We start from the raw sequence: 17,101 nt of genomic DNA on the forward strand, positions 1-17,101 counted from the left end.
CTTCTTACAGATAAAATAATAATTTTGGAGGTAGACTGCGGCTCCTAGAAGCGCCACAGACACTAGATTTTTTTAGGGAGCATTGTTAGCCACCTGAATATAATAAAATAAAAATAAAAAGTAAAAATAAGCGATTGCATGATTCCTGCTTATGTCAGCAGAAAACTGCTTATTTCTGCTTTAACGTGCACGATGTGCACTGCACAATGCAAGGATCATGCACCACACGTGTGCACGCCATTCACATCTTTCAAACAAAAACAATCTGCTTGGAAATCCGTTCAGGCATTCAAAAGATAGAGGCTATAGTGTTTTCTTCAAATGTAAACAAACATGGCTGCCATGTTTGAAAGATAGAGCTGTTCTGGGAGTCAAACATGCATTTTGCGATCGCGATCATGCCAAAACCGGAAGTAGGAGAATGGCCAACTCGGAAAACTCGTGTTTGGCAACAAGGTTGTTAAGATCTGGAACTCAAAATTTGCTTCTGAGGGGTCCCTGATACATAATATTTTGAGATGGGGGTCGGTGGCCAAATACATATAATTCTAGGGGTCCTTGACATGAAAATGATTGAGAACCAGTTTTTCAAAAACGTTAGAAGGATTTAGAAGACATTTAGTAGAATCGGGTCAAAATATTCAAAGACTTGCTCAAATTTTCAAGATTTAAAAAAAATAGCCTATTACAATTTATGGAAAATGCTTCCGAACATCTATCTATAAATGCGAGAAGTCTCTGCGTGTCTGTCTGCGTGTGTGTCTGTAATCCGCGTATCTCGAGAACCGTTCGTCCCACCGGCTTCAGATTCGGCACGCGCGTTCCCCGCCGCGGCACGGAGTGCAGTGCCGGGCCTCGACCTGACCCGACGCGCGGTTTTCCCTAACCGGCGCGAAACGTTCGGAATCTCCTTATGCGGGCTGATTGTTGACATCAGGCTGTTCCGGAGGAAATCGCCGCAAGCGCTGAGTCATTGTGACATCACATCATAAAAGGCTCTGAGATCACGTACGCCACATGAGTCAACAAAAAATGCCATGGTTACGTATTCTGATGTTCCTATATGGGCATAAAAGGACACAGGCAAACATATGGTCAAAACGGCTCTTATGACAACAGGTATAATGGGGTTTGCATTAAAGGGTGGGGCATTCATTCCCTATTTCAAAGGGTTTTCCGGAACCGGCACTATGTCTGCATAGATCTCTATTTATGGGCATAAAATGGATGCAGACAGACAGATACGGATATCTCCATATATGAGCATAAATGGACACAGGCAAACAGATGGTCAAAGATCTCCATATATGGGCATAAAATGGACGCAAAAAGACAGATACAGATATCTCCATATATGGGCATAAATGGACACAGGCAAACAGATGGTCAAAACGGGTCCTATGACAACAGGTATTATGGGGTTTGCATTAAAGGGGGAACCAGCACTGTGTCTGCAACACAGTCGGAGGCACAGACAGATACAGAGATCTCCATAATGGGCATAAAGGGACACAGACAAACAGATACAGAGATCTCCATGTATGGGCATGAAATGGATGCAGACAGACAGATACAGATATCTCCATATATGAGCATAAATGGACACAGGCAAACAGATGGTCAATACAGGTCCTACAGAGATCTCCATATATGGACATAAAATGGACGTGGACAGATAGATATCCCCATATATGGGCATAAATGGACACACGCAAACAGATGGTCAATACAGGTCCTACAGAGATCTCCATATATGGACATAAAATGGACGTGGACAGATAGATATCCCCATATATGGGCATAAATGGACACACGCAAACAGATGGTCAAAACAGATCCTATGACAACAGGTATAATTGGGTTTGCATTAAAGGGCGGGGCATTCATCCCCTATTTACATTGTTCCCGAGTTGGCCAGGGCGCCGACTAGACGCTCGGCCGGCGGCCGAGCGAGCTTCTAGTATTGCTAATTTGACCCCTACCAATGCTTAAAATAACAACCAAAAACAGCCTGTCTACAAGCTCACGCATTGAGAGCACAACACATGCTTCCATAGACGACATGCCATCTTACATGGAATCCTAATGATTGAAATCAGTTGTGGCAACTTGAGAACTTGCAGACAACAGTAGCACACTGGTGAAGCCAGTAGGAAGCCGGACCATACGTACCTCCATTGAAGACCACCTCTCCCAGACAGTCTCTCGGTACCTTTGAGGCGCAGCGCTTGTGGCAGTTGAACCTGCAATCTGAGAGAGCAAGAGACCAGGGATTGATACGGAACATCATTTACAGATGAATACATACGATAGCTTGAACAAAGTGAATTAATAACTTGATATGAAAGTGTGAGATCTATGTAAACGGCATGAGTCCCAGTACAAAATAAATAAAGTAGCTGTAAGCTAAGCTTTGATAATGACGATGCCATTGATTGGCGCTTGGCTTGTGTTCATTTTGTTTCCTGGAGATATGATATATGATATTGTCATCTGCTTCTCTGGCTGTTAATGTGAAGCCCATGTAAATGAACTCAACAGGCAGTATTAGACAAGAACTAATAGACTGTATACCTTTACACCGCATGAACTAAAAGACGGCGTACTGTACCTTTTACACTGCATGAACTAAATAGACTAATAGACAGTACCTTTACACTGCATGCCCTGACGGAAGAGGCCCTTCAGCAGCCGCTTGCAGTACTGACAGATGGTGGGCCGGGTGTAGGTGTGGATGGCGAAGGTGTGGGGCACCTTGACCCGACCCAGCACCATCTTCTCCATCCAGATGGGCCTGCCGCTCCACGACAGAATCCTCTTCCCCGCCTCCTGGTGGGAGCGCTGCTGTGAGGAGCGGAGGGAAGAAGGGGACGGCGGGGAGAGGAGGGGAGGGGATCGGGACCAGGAGAGAGGAGGAGATACAGGGGGAAACATTAACCCATCAAGACTTGGAATTATTATATACTTTAGCTATTGAAAAATAGCAGATATACAATACAGCAATATACTTGTATATCTGCTATTTTTTGAAAAAAATTGTGAAAGTTTTGTGCAAATCTTTGAATATATATTTTTTCAAAGCGAACTTTTGTGACTCAAACCTCTGCTTCTGGGGGATCCCTGGGACGACCTATTTTGAGATGGGGGGGTCCACGGCCAAATACATGTCATTTTGGGGGTCCTTGACATTTTTGAGAACCACTGATTTAGAAGAAGGATTTAGAAGACATTTATAGAATCAGTGGTTCTCAAAAACTTCACGTCAAGCACCCCCAAAATGACATGTATTTGGCCATGGAACAACATACTGTATTTCGAGATGGGGGTCCGCGGCCAATTACATGTCATTTCTGACAAGATTTTTTTCCACTGATTTAGAAGAAGGATTTAGAAGACATTCATAGAATCGGGTCAATACATTCAAAGACTTGCACAAAATGTTCACGATTTTTCACAAAAAATAGCAGATCTACAAGCTCGCAGCGTTCCAGGTCATAATGGCTGATACGTATTTTGTTATGGTTCATATCATCTTTTTATCAATACATATTGATGACCACCTGAAGTTGAAGGCACAGTGACTGTGTCATAAAATGTCATGTACAGTACAACACAAGGTCTCCGTCTGGTTGAAATCAGACCTTATCAACTGCCTGGAGCCTGTACCGAAAACAATGAGAATTGTTTTGGTTTATAAGGCTCAGTGTCATCCAGACACGAGCAAGGACATCTCTCCTCCCAGGAACCCTGTATATGGACTCTTTGTCTTGTGTTGAAACGTCATCCATTGACTGATGAAATGACCATACTTATACTCATGTAAAAACATAATTTGTCAGAGAGAGCACGAACCATTGATTATTCTGTTGTACCTATGTCTTGAATACTCTCTCTCCATAGTAAACATTCCATTCTCACTCTGATCACTCTCCTGTCTTATTTCTGTGTGATGGATTATTGTATCTCATATGGGAATAAGAAGGTGTTGTTGTTTACAAATAATAAATCAATCAAATGGTCCTACGTCGCCGCATACTGATGTAATGTTGACCGACCGATGGATGGACAAGTGACCATGGCTTATTTAGCCGATTTGGGTACACTTTCTCTCCCCCGGTGGAACAGTACTTACACCACGTATAAAAGAACCAGCTGTGAGTTTGGAAGTTTACTGTGTTTTCAGACAAGGTTATTATTTTGACAACAGTACAATTTATTTGATAACATTCCCTGCTTGGACATCCGCCACTGGACCGCTGGACACATGGTTTTCTGTTTGCATGCTCCACGGTCCGAGGACGGATCTTTATGCACCATCGGTGACCGGAATAATATTTTAAGATAAGTATATTGTTTTCTTCAGTTATCTGTGCGCGATGAGTCGCTTCTCAGTTTGAATTATTGTTTTGATTTTTGATATTTCAGGGAGTCGGACAAGGCTAAATAATGTTTTAGTATCGCTCAGTCTATTTTACCTTCACTTGTTTAAACACATAAATTGCTCGGACACCTCCTATCATAGGCTATTGTCCCTGCCAGCCCAACATAGGGGAAATACAGTAGGACCAGAGACACCATTCATTATAACATTCTTTTAAATTATAACATTTGTAATTACTTTTTATTAATCCTTTATAGTTTACGGTTGGCCCCTGTAACATTATGTGTCGTGTCTTTGAATTTTGAATTAATGACAAATTATTGTTCTCCCCGTCGGAGGAGTCAGATAACTCCTAATTATGTTTTGGTTTGACACGCGTCGTAAATTAACCCTTATCTGCGTTTGGATAACAGTAGATGGTCATTTTATCGGTCGTTATTTCTGTGATTTTCAAACATTATTATTTTATTTTTTTCGGTACCTTTTTGTTGCACATTGTTTACCAGAATCAGAGGGTTTGCCTGGTTCTGAAGAATTTGGACATAGCCGCCGGTGGTCACGGTCCACAGAATCAGATGTTGTTCCTGTTTCTAAAAAAAAGGGTAAAAGACAGAGGTTTTTCCTGTCTTTGGAGGATTCCCAGTACAGAGGTTTTGCCTGTATCGGATGGAAATCTTTTGACCGGTGGACTTATTTTGACCCAGACAGAGGTTTTTCCTGTCTTTGGAGGATTCCCAGTACAGAGGTTTTGCCTGTATCGGATGGAAATCTTTTGACCGGTGGACTTATTTTGACCCAGACAGAGGTTTTTCCTGTCTTTGGAGGATTCCCAGTACAGAGGTTTTGCCTGTATCGGATGGAAATCTTTTGACCGGTGTTATTTAAACCAACAACGGCTGATTCCAGCAACTTAATCATGAGAAAAGTTGTGGTTATTTTATCAATAATGTCCAGTATTATTTTGTTATCTGTCTGTTTTTGTCCACAGAATCAGATGTTGTTCCTGTTTCTAAAAAAAAGGGTAAAAGACAGAGGTTTTTCCTGTCTTTGGAGGATTCCCAGTACAGAGGTTTTGCCTGTATCGGATGGAAATCTTTTGACCGGTGTTATTTAAACCAACAACGGCTGATTCCAGCAACTTAATCATGAGAAAAGTTGTGGTTATTTTATCAATAATGTCCAGTATTATTTTGTTATCTGTCTGTTTTGGTACCGAATTCGCTCCGTTTACTCTGCGCCTCTCACCCCCTCGCATGCCGTCGCGAAGCAGAGTGAGGGAGTCAGAAGCTATATGTTATTTTTTAGACCGTATTTTGACCATTTCTGTTCTGGTAAAATAACTGGCATGAAGGCCTCTAATAATATTCAAATGTTTATAATCTGACAAGTAAAGTTAAGACAGAACTAAAATGTCTCCTTCTCCACTTTCTCAAGGAGTGGACCGATTGGACGATTGGACCTGCTGTCGGTGGAACCCCCAGGATTTTTTTTCTCCCCACCATGGCACGTGAGCTCACTGTTTTATCATACATGTCACTCAAATTGGCAAAGGGTCAAGCCGACAGCAGAGCCAACCAGGACACCACCCAGGTACCCTAATACAACTCACACACTGTCAGACTAGGTTAATATGGCCCAGGAAGTTAAAGGCTCAGAGACAAAAACTTGTATAAATGTTGAATTTATACAATTCAACATTTATACTCTTCTCTTTCTCTAATATGCTCTCTGTCTCTCAATTAACCTAAAATAAATCAATATTGTTACTTCCTGTCTTTCTCTATCTCCCTCTCTCTCGCCATGTGAAAGAAAATAGCAGCTCTACAAGCTCAAATAGTAGTCTTAAAGTCTAATAATTACTGTTACCCCATGATTCTAGAGGAAATAACAGTCCAATATTTGTCTTAAAATAAATAGAAATAAAAATACTGAAACTTGGAACTACTCAGAAAACAAAGAATATACCTCAAAACCATACTTGATTACAGAACCCAAGTAAATGTACTCAATTACTTTCATCACTGAATCACAGGCAGTCTTTGCCTTGTTTACATTATAAAAGAACACAGTTCCATAACAAACGTCTCTCTGCTCTCACCACTCCAGGCAGGCCCGTGTCCCCTAAAGAAAACCGGTATGTCTCTCATTACAGTTTCCTTCGATAGTTATGAGACAAAAACTTGCTTAAGTTGTTATAAATCGTATTTTTTTATCCATGATTTAACCTTGTCCATGAGGCCCCTGTGTTTTTGTTGCACGTTTGGGTAACAGAATAGAGACTGAGGTTTCCTGTTCTGAGGACATAGCAGACTGTTGGTCACAGATTCATGCTTGTCCATATTATTAGTTGGTGTTATTTAGCACGAGACTCCAGTTTAGTGTTGCCAGGACGAAAGTTATTTCTGTCCTGAAGGAAATCTTTACAAGATTTCGTTTAGTGTACCCAGGACAAAAGCAATTGTTCTGAAGGGAGATCTCTTGGCCAGTGCAATAACCCAGCCACTTAACCACATAACAAATCGCGTGGTTATTTTATCAATAATAGCTGTTTCCAGCTACTTAATCACATAAGAAATAGCGTGGTTATTTTAATAATTGTTAGATTTCATTTATGCTCCAGAACAAACGTTCTGACAGAAATCTTCATGCTTTACGCTTACATGTCTTCGTTTTCGTCTTAGTCTTATTATTATTTTTAATTCCATCTCAGGCCAGCTGAGGTGTTGAGAACTAAGAAGCCCCCTTCTGAATGATGACCTCTAAACTGACTGACCCATGTGTGTAAATGTATGAGAAATTGTCTACATGGATACATGTACTGTATGTATGTGTGTTTTAATCCTATTTTTCTCCCCTGGTCAATTGAGTGAAAGTACAGTACTGTACGGTATGTGTGAGTCGCTGGCTCGCATTTAGGCTTGCTGCTTAACGCTTGCTGCTTGCGCTAGCTCTGCCTATGTTTTATTTTATTTGGAGAAACTGTGGGCCTTGACACTGTAACAAGTGTCTGATATTTCACTGGTAAACCATATTTCAGTAAACAATCTTTATCCTCATGGGGTGACGGCAAGAGCTGTCAACAACAAGATTCACCATCATGTCAACAACTCAGTTGTGTTCTGTCCACTGATTAAGGTCAACCCAGCCCATGAGGTGACCACTTGACATGATATTACATCATGTCTTACAGTAACTATATAAATTCATGTCAACTGTTCATTTCATTTTGTTTTGTTTTTCCAGGTTTATGACAGGTTTATTTATTTTGGTTGGACTGGACGGATTTGACCTCATGTTTTATTTACATTTGATTTTGTCCGTTTTTCTCTGTCCTCCTGTCTTGTTGAGAAAGGGGCACCATGTCCGGTGGAGCCGTTCATTTTGTTTTTTGCTTCCCTAGGGGCTGGTGTCCATTTAATTATATTTTATTTATTTTGTTATTATTATCTTTTATTTGTATTTAAACCTTCTGTCTGTGTTCTGATGTCAAAGGGGCCCTGTTCATACAGTGCCTATGTTACAGAAGAGGCTCGGACACTTTACTCCCTCTCTGCCTCTGCGTGCGTGAGCGTGCGTGTGACTGTGTGCCATGGCCATGGCGGGTATGTGTGAGAAAGTGTTAGATGTTTTGTCTTCCTTTCTACTGATTTCATCAACATTCTGATTGTTTACTGTCTAAAGTATTTTGTTGATGTTCCATTCTGGTACTGTTATGAAACATTTTAAAAAGACTCGATTACCCACAATCCTTGTGTGGAACTTCCTGTTCCCAGGTCCTCTTTGGGTGTCTTACTGGTAGGCCTATTAAGAAACATTTGACACTGATTTAACTATTTTATGATTTTAAGTCATTTTTAATTTGTTTTGTTTTTTTGAAAGTTTTGAGAACTGTGAATAGATTATAAATCTGTGGTCCGAAAATGTATTTTTATTTTTATTATTTTAACCATTTAGCCCCAAACATCAACAACATCATTAATGCCACACCTTGTGTCAAGAGGGGGGAGTGTGCTTGATTGTTTGGAATATGCTTATGTATGTATGCTTTGATTTTCATTGTTTAACGTTTAATTTTGATTTTGAAACTTTTGATTTTAAAACTTTTTATGTTTTGAGTATGTTTGTGTTGTGTGCATTAATCCTTCTGCCCAACACAAACAGACTATCAGAACGGCTTACAGCCACTCAACACCTATAAGGGCTAACCATGACAACACCACAGCGGAGGAAAAAATACAGAGGGCGGAGAGTGAAAAGGGGCACCACCAACAGACGATGGGTCACCAGTGCACGAGCCAATCAACCGCAGGACCAGAGCTATGCTCTGGTTGTCGGTGGGTAACGGAAATGCACTGTGAAGAAAAACATTTAGGTGGAGAAATTATGATTGTAAATTGTTGAAATACAAGTGATCTGCCGCCAAGCACTGTCATCCTCTAGGCCCGATGGACGCCAGGCGGTGCCAAGGAACCACCAGAGGCCAGAGGGCAGTGCGAACGCGCCATCATCACAGCGGGGGGCTATTGCAGCCTCCCGGGCCTGTGAGTATTCTGAAATCGCACTGTCGAAGAATTAAGCCGCTATAATTATGACTGAAGAATCCATTGTATCGATATTAGTGAACTGCCGCAAGCTTTTGTCCATAGGAGCTGTCTGAAACCCACCTAAAGAACCCTCTTCCACTCTTCGACCCGTCTCCGCCCATCTCCGACCCGTCTCCGCCCATCTACAACCCATCTCCAACAAAACCTCAACTCGATCCCTGGACTTTGCTCTGTCTCTAGCCCTCATCATATCGAGGACTTATGGACTTATGGACCCCTTTTTATTTTTATTCTGTCCTGACAGGTTGCAGGGGAATACTGATCAACTAATCTTGACGTATCAATCTGATTACAAGGGGTTATTTCATTTATGTGTAAACATGATAACATTTTTGTCATTAATGTCATGTCAACTCTAACCCTAACGATAATTACAGTCCTTTTACTATTGAAGAAATGTTTTAACCCTAACCCTAACCATTTTTCATCCCACTGTGTGCCTATTTTGTTTTCTTTTGTTGATCTATTTGATAAAAAGATCAATATTAACCAGCCGGTGGAATTGATACGTATTTTGTTATGGTTCATATCATCTTTTTATCAATACATATTGATGACCACCTGAAGTTGAAGGCACAGTGACTGTGTCATAAAATGTCATGTACAGTACAACACAAGGTCTCCGTCTGGTTGAAATCAGACCTTATCAACTGCCTGGAGCCTGTACCGAAAACAATGAGAATTGTTTTGGTTTATAAGGCTCAGTGTCATCCAGACACGAGCAAGGACATCTCTCCTCCCAGGAACCCTGTATATGGACTCTTTGTCTTGTGTTGAAACGTCATCCATTGACTGATGAAATGACCATACTTATACTCATGTAAAAACATAATTTGTCAGAGAGAGCACGAACCATTGATTATTCTGTTGTACCTATGTCTTGAATACTCTCTCTCCATAGTAAACATTCCATTCTCACTCTGATCACTCTCCTGTCTTATTTCTGTGTGATGGATTATTGTATCTCATATGGGAATAAGAAGGTGTTGTTGTTTACAAATAATAAATCAATCAATGGCTTAAATGGATAAAGGACTCAGGAGGAGCGTTTTAATGAGAGGAAAAGACAAAACGCAGAACGGCATGAGATTTCAACGGAAACAACAGAGTAATAGATGGAAAACAGAGGAAAAGTATTATGTTTAATTAGCGCGCCTTAACGCCGTTTAAACAATTCCCAGCGCTCCACGAAAGGTCACCGAATTTTGCTGAGTTGCAGCCACACACACTTGCCGCCGATATTTCGGCTCCCATATGGATGAAGATAGCAGTCTGGACAGATGTCTCTGCCTCCATATGGTTGAAGATCACACGTTTTGGCCCCCGTGAACAGATGTGGACGGGCAGGGGTGTCGCACTAAATTCTGGGCCCTGGGTACAAGGATTCACTGTGGGCCCCCCATGAATGTTCTTCATAGGGGAGGGGGTTTAACCCATTTAGAATCGGAACGCATTATTACGCATTATTTTGTGCTTTAGAGTTGAGCCGTAAGGCAAAGCTCTCTGTCTACCGAGCAATCTTCGTTCCTACTCTCACCTATGGTCATGAAGTGTGGGAAAGTATAAGGTTGCGGGTACAAGTAGCCGAAATGGGTTTCCTCAGACGGGTGGCTGGTATCTCCCTTAGAGATAGGGTGAGAAGTTCAGTCACGCGAGAGAGACTTGGAGTAGAAGCGCTGCTCCTACACTTGGAAGGGAGCCAGCTTAGATGGTTCGGGCATCTAGTACGGATGCCACCCGAGCGCCTTCCTAGGAAGGTCCTCGATGCTTGAACATTTGTGCAAGTCTTTGAATATTTCAAATCCTTCTACGTTTTTTTGAAAAACCTGTTTCCCATCTCAAAATATTTAGTTCCAGGGACTCCCCAGAAGCAAAATTTTAGTTACAAATGTTCGCTTAAAAATAAATATATTCAAAGATTTGAAAAAATAGCAGATATACAAGCTCACAGCGGAGCACTCGCTTGTATATCTGCTATTTTTCAATAGCTAAATAATTAAGGCCCCTCCACCTTGGGCCCTAGTAACTCAGTCCCACTCCCCCCCCCCCCCCCCCCCCTCCTTGTGACGCCACTGTGTGGACGGGTTTGGAAAGGAGGGCAGACGGCCCACAGATGACGAGCTGCATAAACATAGACTCTGGGTGACCTTTAACGTTGTTACCCTAATTGCATTTCCTGACAACATTTCACAGAGCAAGCGAAACAACGAGGAGGAATATTCCATCAAAGTAATTTCACGCAAAGCGACTTCATGAGAGCGCACCGAGAGGCCGTCCAACAAGCTCTGCTCCCGCTGCATGTGTGGCCTCAGGGCTTTCATCAGTGGAAAACAAATGGATGAAGTTTTAAAAGTAGCAGCTGGAATGGCGTTTTTCACGGCCGTATCATGACATATTTCCTAGGGCTTGGTGCGTCTTAGCCAATCACAGCCAGGGTTTAAGGGAAGTTGTCACGAAACTGTGACATTTAGAGTACCGTTATGTGGAATGGTTATTGTGAGAAATATACCAGGGAGAGATTATATAGAGATGACCTTTTTTGTTTGTTTGAAAAGGTTAAACATTAATACTTTAAATAAAGAGTCAATAGTTTGGAGTTGCCTGAAAGTCTTCTTCAATCTTCTTGTCATTAACTCATTCATTCCCTGCCATATCCAAAGTTTCCCGAGTTATATCCTTTGTCTTTCCCTGCCAAGCCTGAGTATCCCAAGTTGTTTTTAAATTGTAATAAATAAAACAAAAACATTGCATGATCTGTGCATGATGCGTGCACGTTAAAGGTAACAATATGGTGGCAGTGAACCCCGAAGGTCGCCAAATGTTTTTAAGGCAGGGAGTAACAGTTAAGATTACGGTATGTCAACATTTGAACTCCAGGATGTGTGAATCAAACTTGTTTGTATCAATGGTCTACATTTTTATTTTATTATATTCAGACGGCTAACAATGCTCCCTAAAGACAACTAGTCTCGGTGACTCTTCTAGAGACCGCTGTCTGCCTCCAAAACTATTGTGTTATCTGTGAGAAACTCAGTAGTGGCAGCAGCAGCTCATTGGTGCATGAACCGGTCGATCCGGAGCTAAAATGATTGACCGACAGGTCTAACCAATCTTAATGAGAAGCACCCTGATTGGTTAGGGCCGACGCATACTCCACTTTTAGAGCTGAATTTGTTTCGGGTTCGGCTCTGTCTAAACTACAATATGATTCAGAGGTTTGGGAGGGGAACCGCCATTAACTCATACTGCCTATGACGAGCTATATAATAAATGCGTCAGTTCCGCCTATGACGAGCTGTCAATATGCTGTAATCGCTATAAAACAATTAAAGTATGATCGCCGATCCGCCATTTTTCCAGACAACCCGTCTAAACCGGAAATGGATCTTCCCAGACCGGAAACAGGGGGCGGGACAACAGCCCCCTGTATCCTGTCTCAGAACGCATTCACTTCATCATTACGCAACACACACGTGGCATGCATACAGCCATACACTATCGCTATGGAGGTCTGCTGTTTTTTGTTGCTTACCACGGCTGGATCGTAGAGCGAACGCGATCCGCGAACCGTCGTGCACGATGTGCACACACACGCACGCCCATGTTAAAGGTAAACAAAATGCTGTCAGTTTGTTGCCAAAGATGGGGGATCAAAATCGCAGTCAATGAGTTAATATGTCTGTTTGGTGTGCAGAGATTTAGTGAAACCGAACCGAAATAAATTTGGCTCTAAAGGTGGAGTATGCATCTGCACTTAGTTGCAAGTGGGCACGTATTTCTGGTCCAATGACAGAGCTTTTCACAGATATATGTAACAGAGGTGAATCGGACCTCCCCACCCGGGCCTCCCGCGTGAAAGTCCAATATCTTAACCATCGCTCCAAAGGGACATCCCTATGGAACGAATGAGATACTAGACTTTTGAGGCTTCAAGGCTGGGGCTGCGACTCTCTCCGCCACACTCACCCCCTTTGACCTCCTCCTACGGGGGGTCACAGCACCATTGTAACGGAGGTGAAGCAGGCTCTTGAGGCTTCAAGGCTGGGGCTGCGACTCTCTCCGCCACATATATATGTTACAGTTAGATTGGGTAACTCAGTTAGATCGTGGTTAGAGCACTCGTTTTGTCGTTCACCACACACCCCTAACACCACCTGGATCAATTCACTTTGATAGTCTCTTATCAGCGCACCTGTGTAATCACCATGAGATGGCGACAACAGCCATTCACTTGTGTAGTCGCTGACGTCACTCGTTTGCGACCCCTCTTTCTTTGATTATCTACTAGCCTAGCTCAGCTGTGTTTAGCCATTAGCTTACTATGCCTAACTCTAACCCTAACCTTAACCTCAGTAAAACTATGCCTAACCCTAACCCTAACCTTAACCCTAACCTCCGTGGGGTGAGGCGCTATCATTCCTGCCGACACTACATTGTCGTTGTTGTGGATCAAAGCGACCGCTTGTTCCACCCCACGACGAGCGCTCCGGTTCTCGATCTAACTGATTCTCGATCTAGCGGTGACATATATATATAAAAAATAGAACTCACCTCCTCCAGGACCACCACTGCGTTCTCGGTTGGCGTTGGCCGGGGGACAGACAGGGAGGGTCCAGGCAGAGACACGTTGGACAGTCGCCTCTTCCTGACCCCAGTACAGTTATTGGGGATCTTGAAGGCGCAGCGCTTGTGGTAGTTCAGCCCACATCCTGTAGCCCACGTTAAAAACATAACAATTATTGACATAAAGTAGGACGCTATAATAATGCCAAGAAGAAGTTAGAGTGAAACTACAGTGCTAAGGATGATCCACACCAAGCACTATAACTGTATGACTACCAGTAAGACGCCTAAGGGCGAAAAGCGACCTCGCCCTTTATCAGGTCGGAATTCTCACGGGACAGAATTAATTTGCAAGTGTGATTCGAGTTGCAGTTGGATGTTTAAGTTGGACACAATATTTTCCCAAATATGGATATGACTGATGTCTGACATCATAGATGTATTATGTTATAGACCTCTCATTTGGATGATCACAATATTGATATATATCCCAGCCCTTGGCCTTGGGTATAGGGTATGCATCAGGCAGGCCTATATAATCGTCGGGTGGAAACCTCAAATGTCCAAAACTGTTACTTTTTTTCAAAACACGATGCTTTGCTCCGCGTTTCGAACTTGTGGATATGTTACTTTTGATGCTTTTGTGTGATGCTGTAGTACGATCAAGAGAAGTAGGGTGTCAATTTATGAAGAAAAATGAAGAAAAGAAAAGAAAAAAGTTTTCTGCCCGACAACAACGATATTTATTGTATATTTGTTATCTTTTCCTTGCCACAGCGGCCACAAGATGGCTCCACTCGTAGCCCTGAAAAAGATTCAAATCCACCATGCAGTCCACACTAATGCTACCACTGGTGGATGGATCAACTACTTAAACCTAAAGTAATTCTCTAAGAGAGCCCTTTGCATGAATGCAGCCCTAATGACATGCAAATGAAAGAGCATGCAGCGAGTGAATCCCGTCCAAAAAAAACTAAAAAAATAATGAAAGGAGAGCCCAACGTCCCACAATTCCACTGGGATGTTGAATGTCAGGCATTTTTCTGGCTACGGTGCCCAGACCAAAGCCTAACTCTCATCTACATCTCACTAATGCATTCTTGCGGTCAGAGATGTGGTGTGTGTGTGTGTGTGTGTGTGTGTGTGTGTGTGTGTGTGTGTGTGTGTGTGTGTGTGTGTGTGTCTTTGAAGACAGTTTGGCATTGGCAACACTGGGTCCTTACAATCTTCAACGGGGCGCTTCAAAGAACCACTCTACTGTAATTCAGGACATAGGCCTGATGTGCTTTCTCTATGTAATGATATTTCCATGGTATGATTAGTCGTGTGTGCGCGCGTGCGTGCGTGCGTGCGTGCGTGCGTGCGTGCGTGCGTGCGTGCGTGCGTGCGTGCGTGCGTGCGTGCGTGCGTGCGTGCGTGCGTGCGTGTGTGTGTGCGCGCGCGCGCAGGATAGCGTAACCAAATTCAAATTCCCCCAAACTGGGATCCTTAAGAACCTGTTCATGAACGGTATGCCATATCAAGAGCTTGGAGCACAAAAGCCATACAGTAAAGGACCAAGGTGGTTGCACACTGCTGCGTTTTTCGGGCCGAATATCGGAGTGCTCTCTCTATCTCTCTCTCTCTCCTTGCCCTGAAAAACGCATTTCCAAACAGTGTCGCCACGATGGCTGTCCGTCTGCATGCTGAGGAATACAACGGGTATTGCACAACTGGACGTCCATGGTGACTGTTCTGCACAATGGGCAGTGGGCACCGTTGTGAGACACCTACTGTACATTCAATCCCTCATATACTGTGAGTGGGCACAGGACTAGTACATATATATTGTGGTTGTTTTTAATTATTATCCATTTGTGCGTGCACAGGCACGTGCACACATACTGTAGACATCAAAGGGGGCTTGAGCCCCTGCCCTTTTATCCGTCTATAAAAAGTGCCCTCTCCAGACCATGAAAGCAGCTTTTACTATGGTGAAAGAAATGTAAATGCCCACCGTTCCATGCCATACCTGAAGGCAGCATTCAAGAGAATTGCCTTGTCCAAACTCTCCTAAACTTGAATGCAATGTCTTAGGTTGAAAGAATTGCCCTAGAAATCCATGCCATATGCCACATATCCTGTATTCACTTGATTATGCATCATGTATCAAGTAAGGAAAATAGCCGAAAATAGCCGTTCACAGCGCGACGCATTGTGAGCTTGGAGGTCTGCTATTTTCGATATTTTCACCAAAAGGCCCTTTTGGAAATTTCAGCCCCTGCCTCTCTAACATTCTCTGCACGTCCCTGTGCGTGCATGTGCGCGAGCACGCATGCGTGTGTGTGTGTGTGTATGTATTTGTGTATATTCACCTTCACATTTGAGGCCTTGTCGCACCAGGCCCCAGAGCATCTCTCCACAGTAGTCACAGAAGGTGGGGGCCTTGTAGGAGTGGACGTACAGGGCATGGGGTCGGATCTGGAAGTCCTCCACCGTGGCCAGGGCTAGAAGACGCAAGAGAAGAGAACAATAAAGCAACGCACATCCACCCACTAAAAGCATGCAGCTGCCGGGCTGAGGTCAGAATCTACAAGAGAGAGACGTTTTTTTAAAATGCATTTTGGTTCCTCTACACCATACATGGGCAACTGGCGGCCCGGGGGCCACAAGCGGCCCTCACCTTCACTTAATGCGGCCCGCAGGTTAACTCAAACTCTGCCCTCAAAATACCCCTTTGTACCCCTTCTCTGCCATGCCCGTAGAACCCGTAAATGTAATAAAAATTAATTAAATTTTTTTTTTTTATCGAAGCGGAACTAAAATAGGCCGGAACTAATGCTCCGTGATCGGTTTCTACACGGACACATTATTGAGCGGACAACTTAACATTGGAGTCCCTGAACCGGAAGCGGATGTCCGTCCTCTATTTTGGCCCGTTAGCTTTCTGTCTGAACTCCGCGGCTTACAGATGGAGAACTTATTGATCAATTGAAAAAGTTTCAACGGATTTGAGAAGCTGATGGAATACGCGAACACACGATGCATAGCAGTGTCCGATCACGCACGATGGGAACTGGACGAGCGCCCACGTTAACAGGTAGGAGAAGCCGGCAGTGAAAGACATAGAGAAATTAACGGGCTTTACGGCCGTAAACTACGAATGAGTTAATATTGGAATACTGATATAGTATTGATTTCAGCTGTTCCAATTCCAAACATGCAAACATGACCTGCGTTAATTACTTTAGTCTATTAGTAGCTTAATGACTTAGCACTAGTATTTTTTATGCACATTGTATTTGTATTTAAGTTCATAAAAACATAAAAAATCATTGAAAATTAAATAAAAACTTTACTTTTCAGGATTCCAATTAAAAAATAGCTAAAAATTATTCAGGATTCCAATTCAAAACTATCAAAAATAGCCGATCTACAAGCTCAAAACGTGTCGCACTGTGAGTCTGGAGTGAGTGTGATAATATAGTGGCCCTCTCCATCATCAAAGTTGTCCACCCCTGCTCTACACCATTGGTTCCAAATGGACCCTGACGGGTCCATTTGGTTCCATTTG

At 42.9% G+C, this 17,101-nt stretch overlaps 1 protein-coding gene across 1 annotated transcript in view; it reads right to left on the reverse strand.

Moving 5' to 3' along the window:
• prkd3 (protein kinase D3) overlaps positions 1 to 17,101 on the reverse strand; it is a 149,554-nt gene that overhangs the window by 42,818 nt on the left and 89,635 nt on the right. Inside the window, exons 4-7 of the mRNA XM_080751343.1 lie at positions 15,903 to 16,034; positions 13,537 to 13,694; positions 2,652 to 2,844; positions 2,173 to 2,250 (exon numbers count right to left, since the gene is read on the reverse strand). Of these exons, the coding sequence (XP_080607469.1) occupies positions 2,173 to 2,250; positions 2,652 to 2,844; positions 13,537 to 13,694; positions 15,903 to 16,034 (561 nt within the window). The remainder of the gene's footprint in view (positions 1 to 2,172; positions 2,251 to 2,651; positions 2,845 to 13,536; positions 13,695 to 15,902; positions 16,035 to 17,101) is intronic.

Source organism: Nannobrachium achirus, assembly GCF_963921795.1.
Source record: "Nannobrachium achirus genome assembly, chromosome: 20".
In the NCBI taxonomy this organism is placed as follows: domain Eukaryota; kingdom Metazoa; phylum Chordata; class Actinopteri; order Myctophiformes; family Myctophidae; genus Nannobrachium; species Nannobrachium achirus.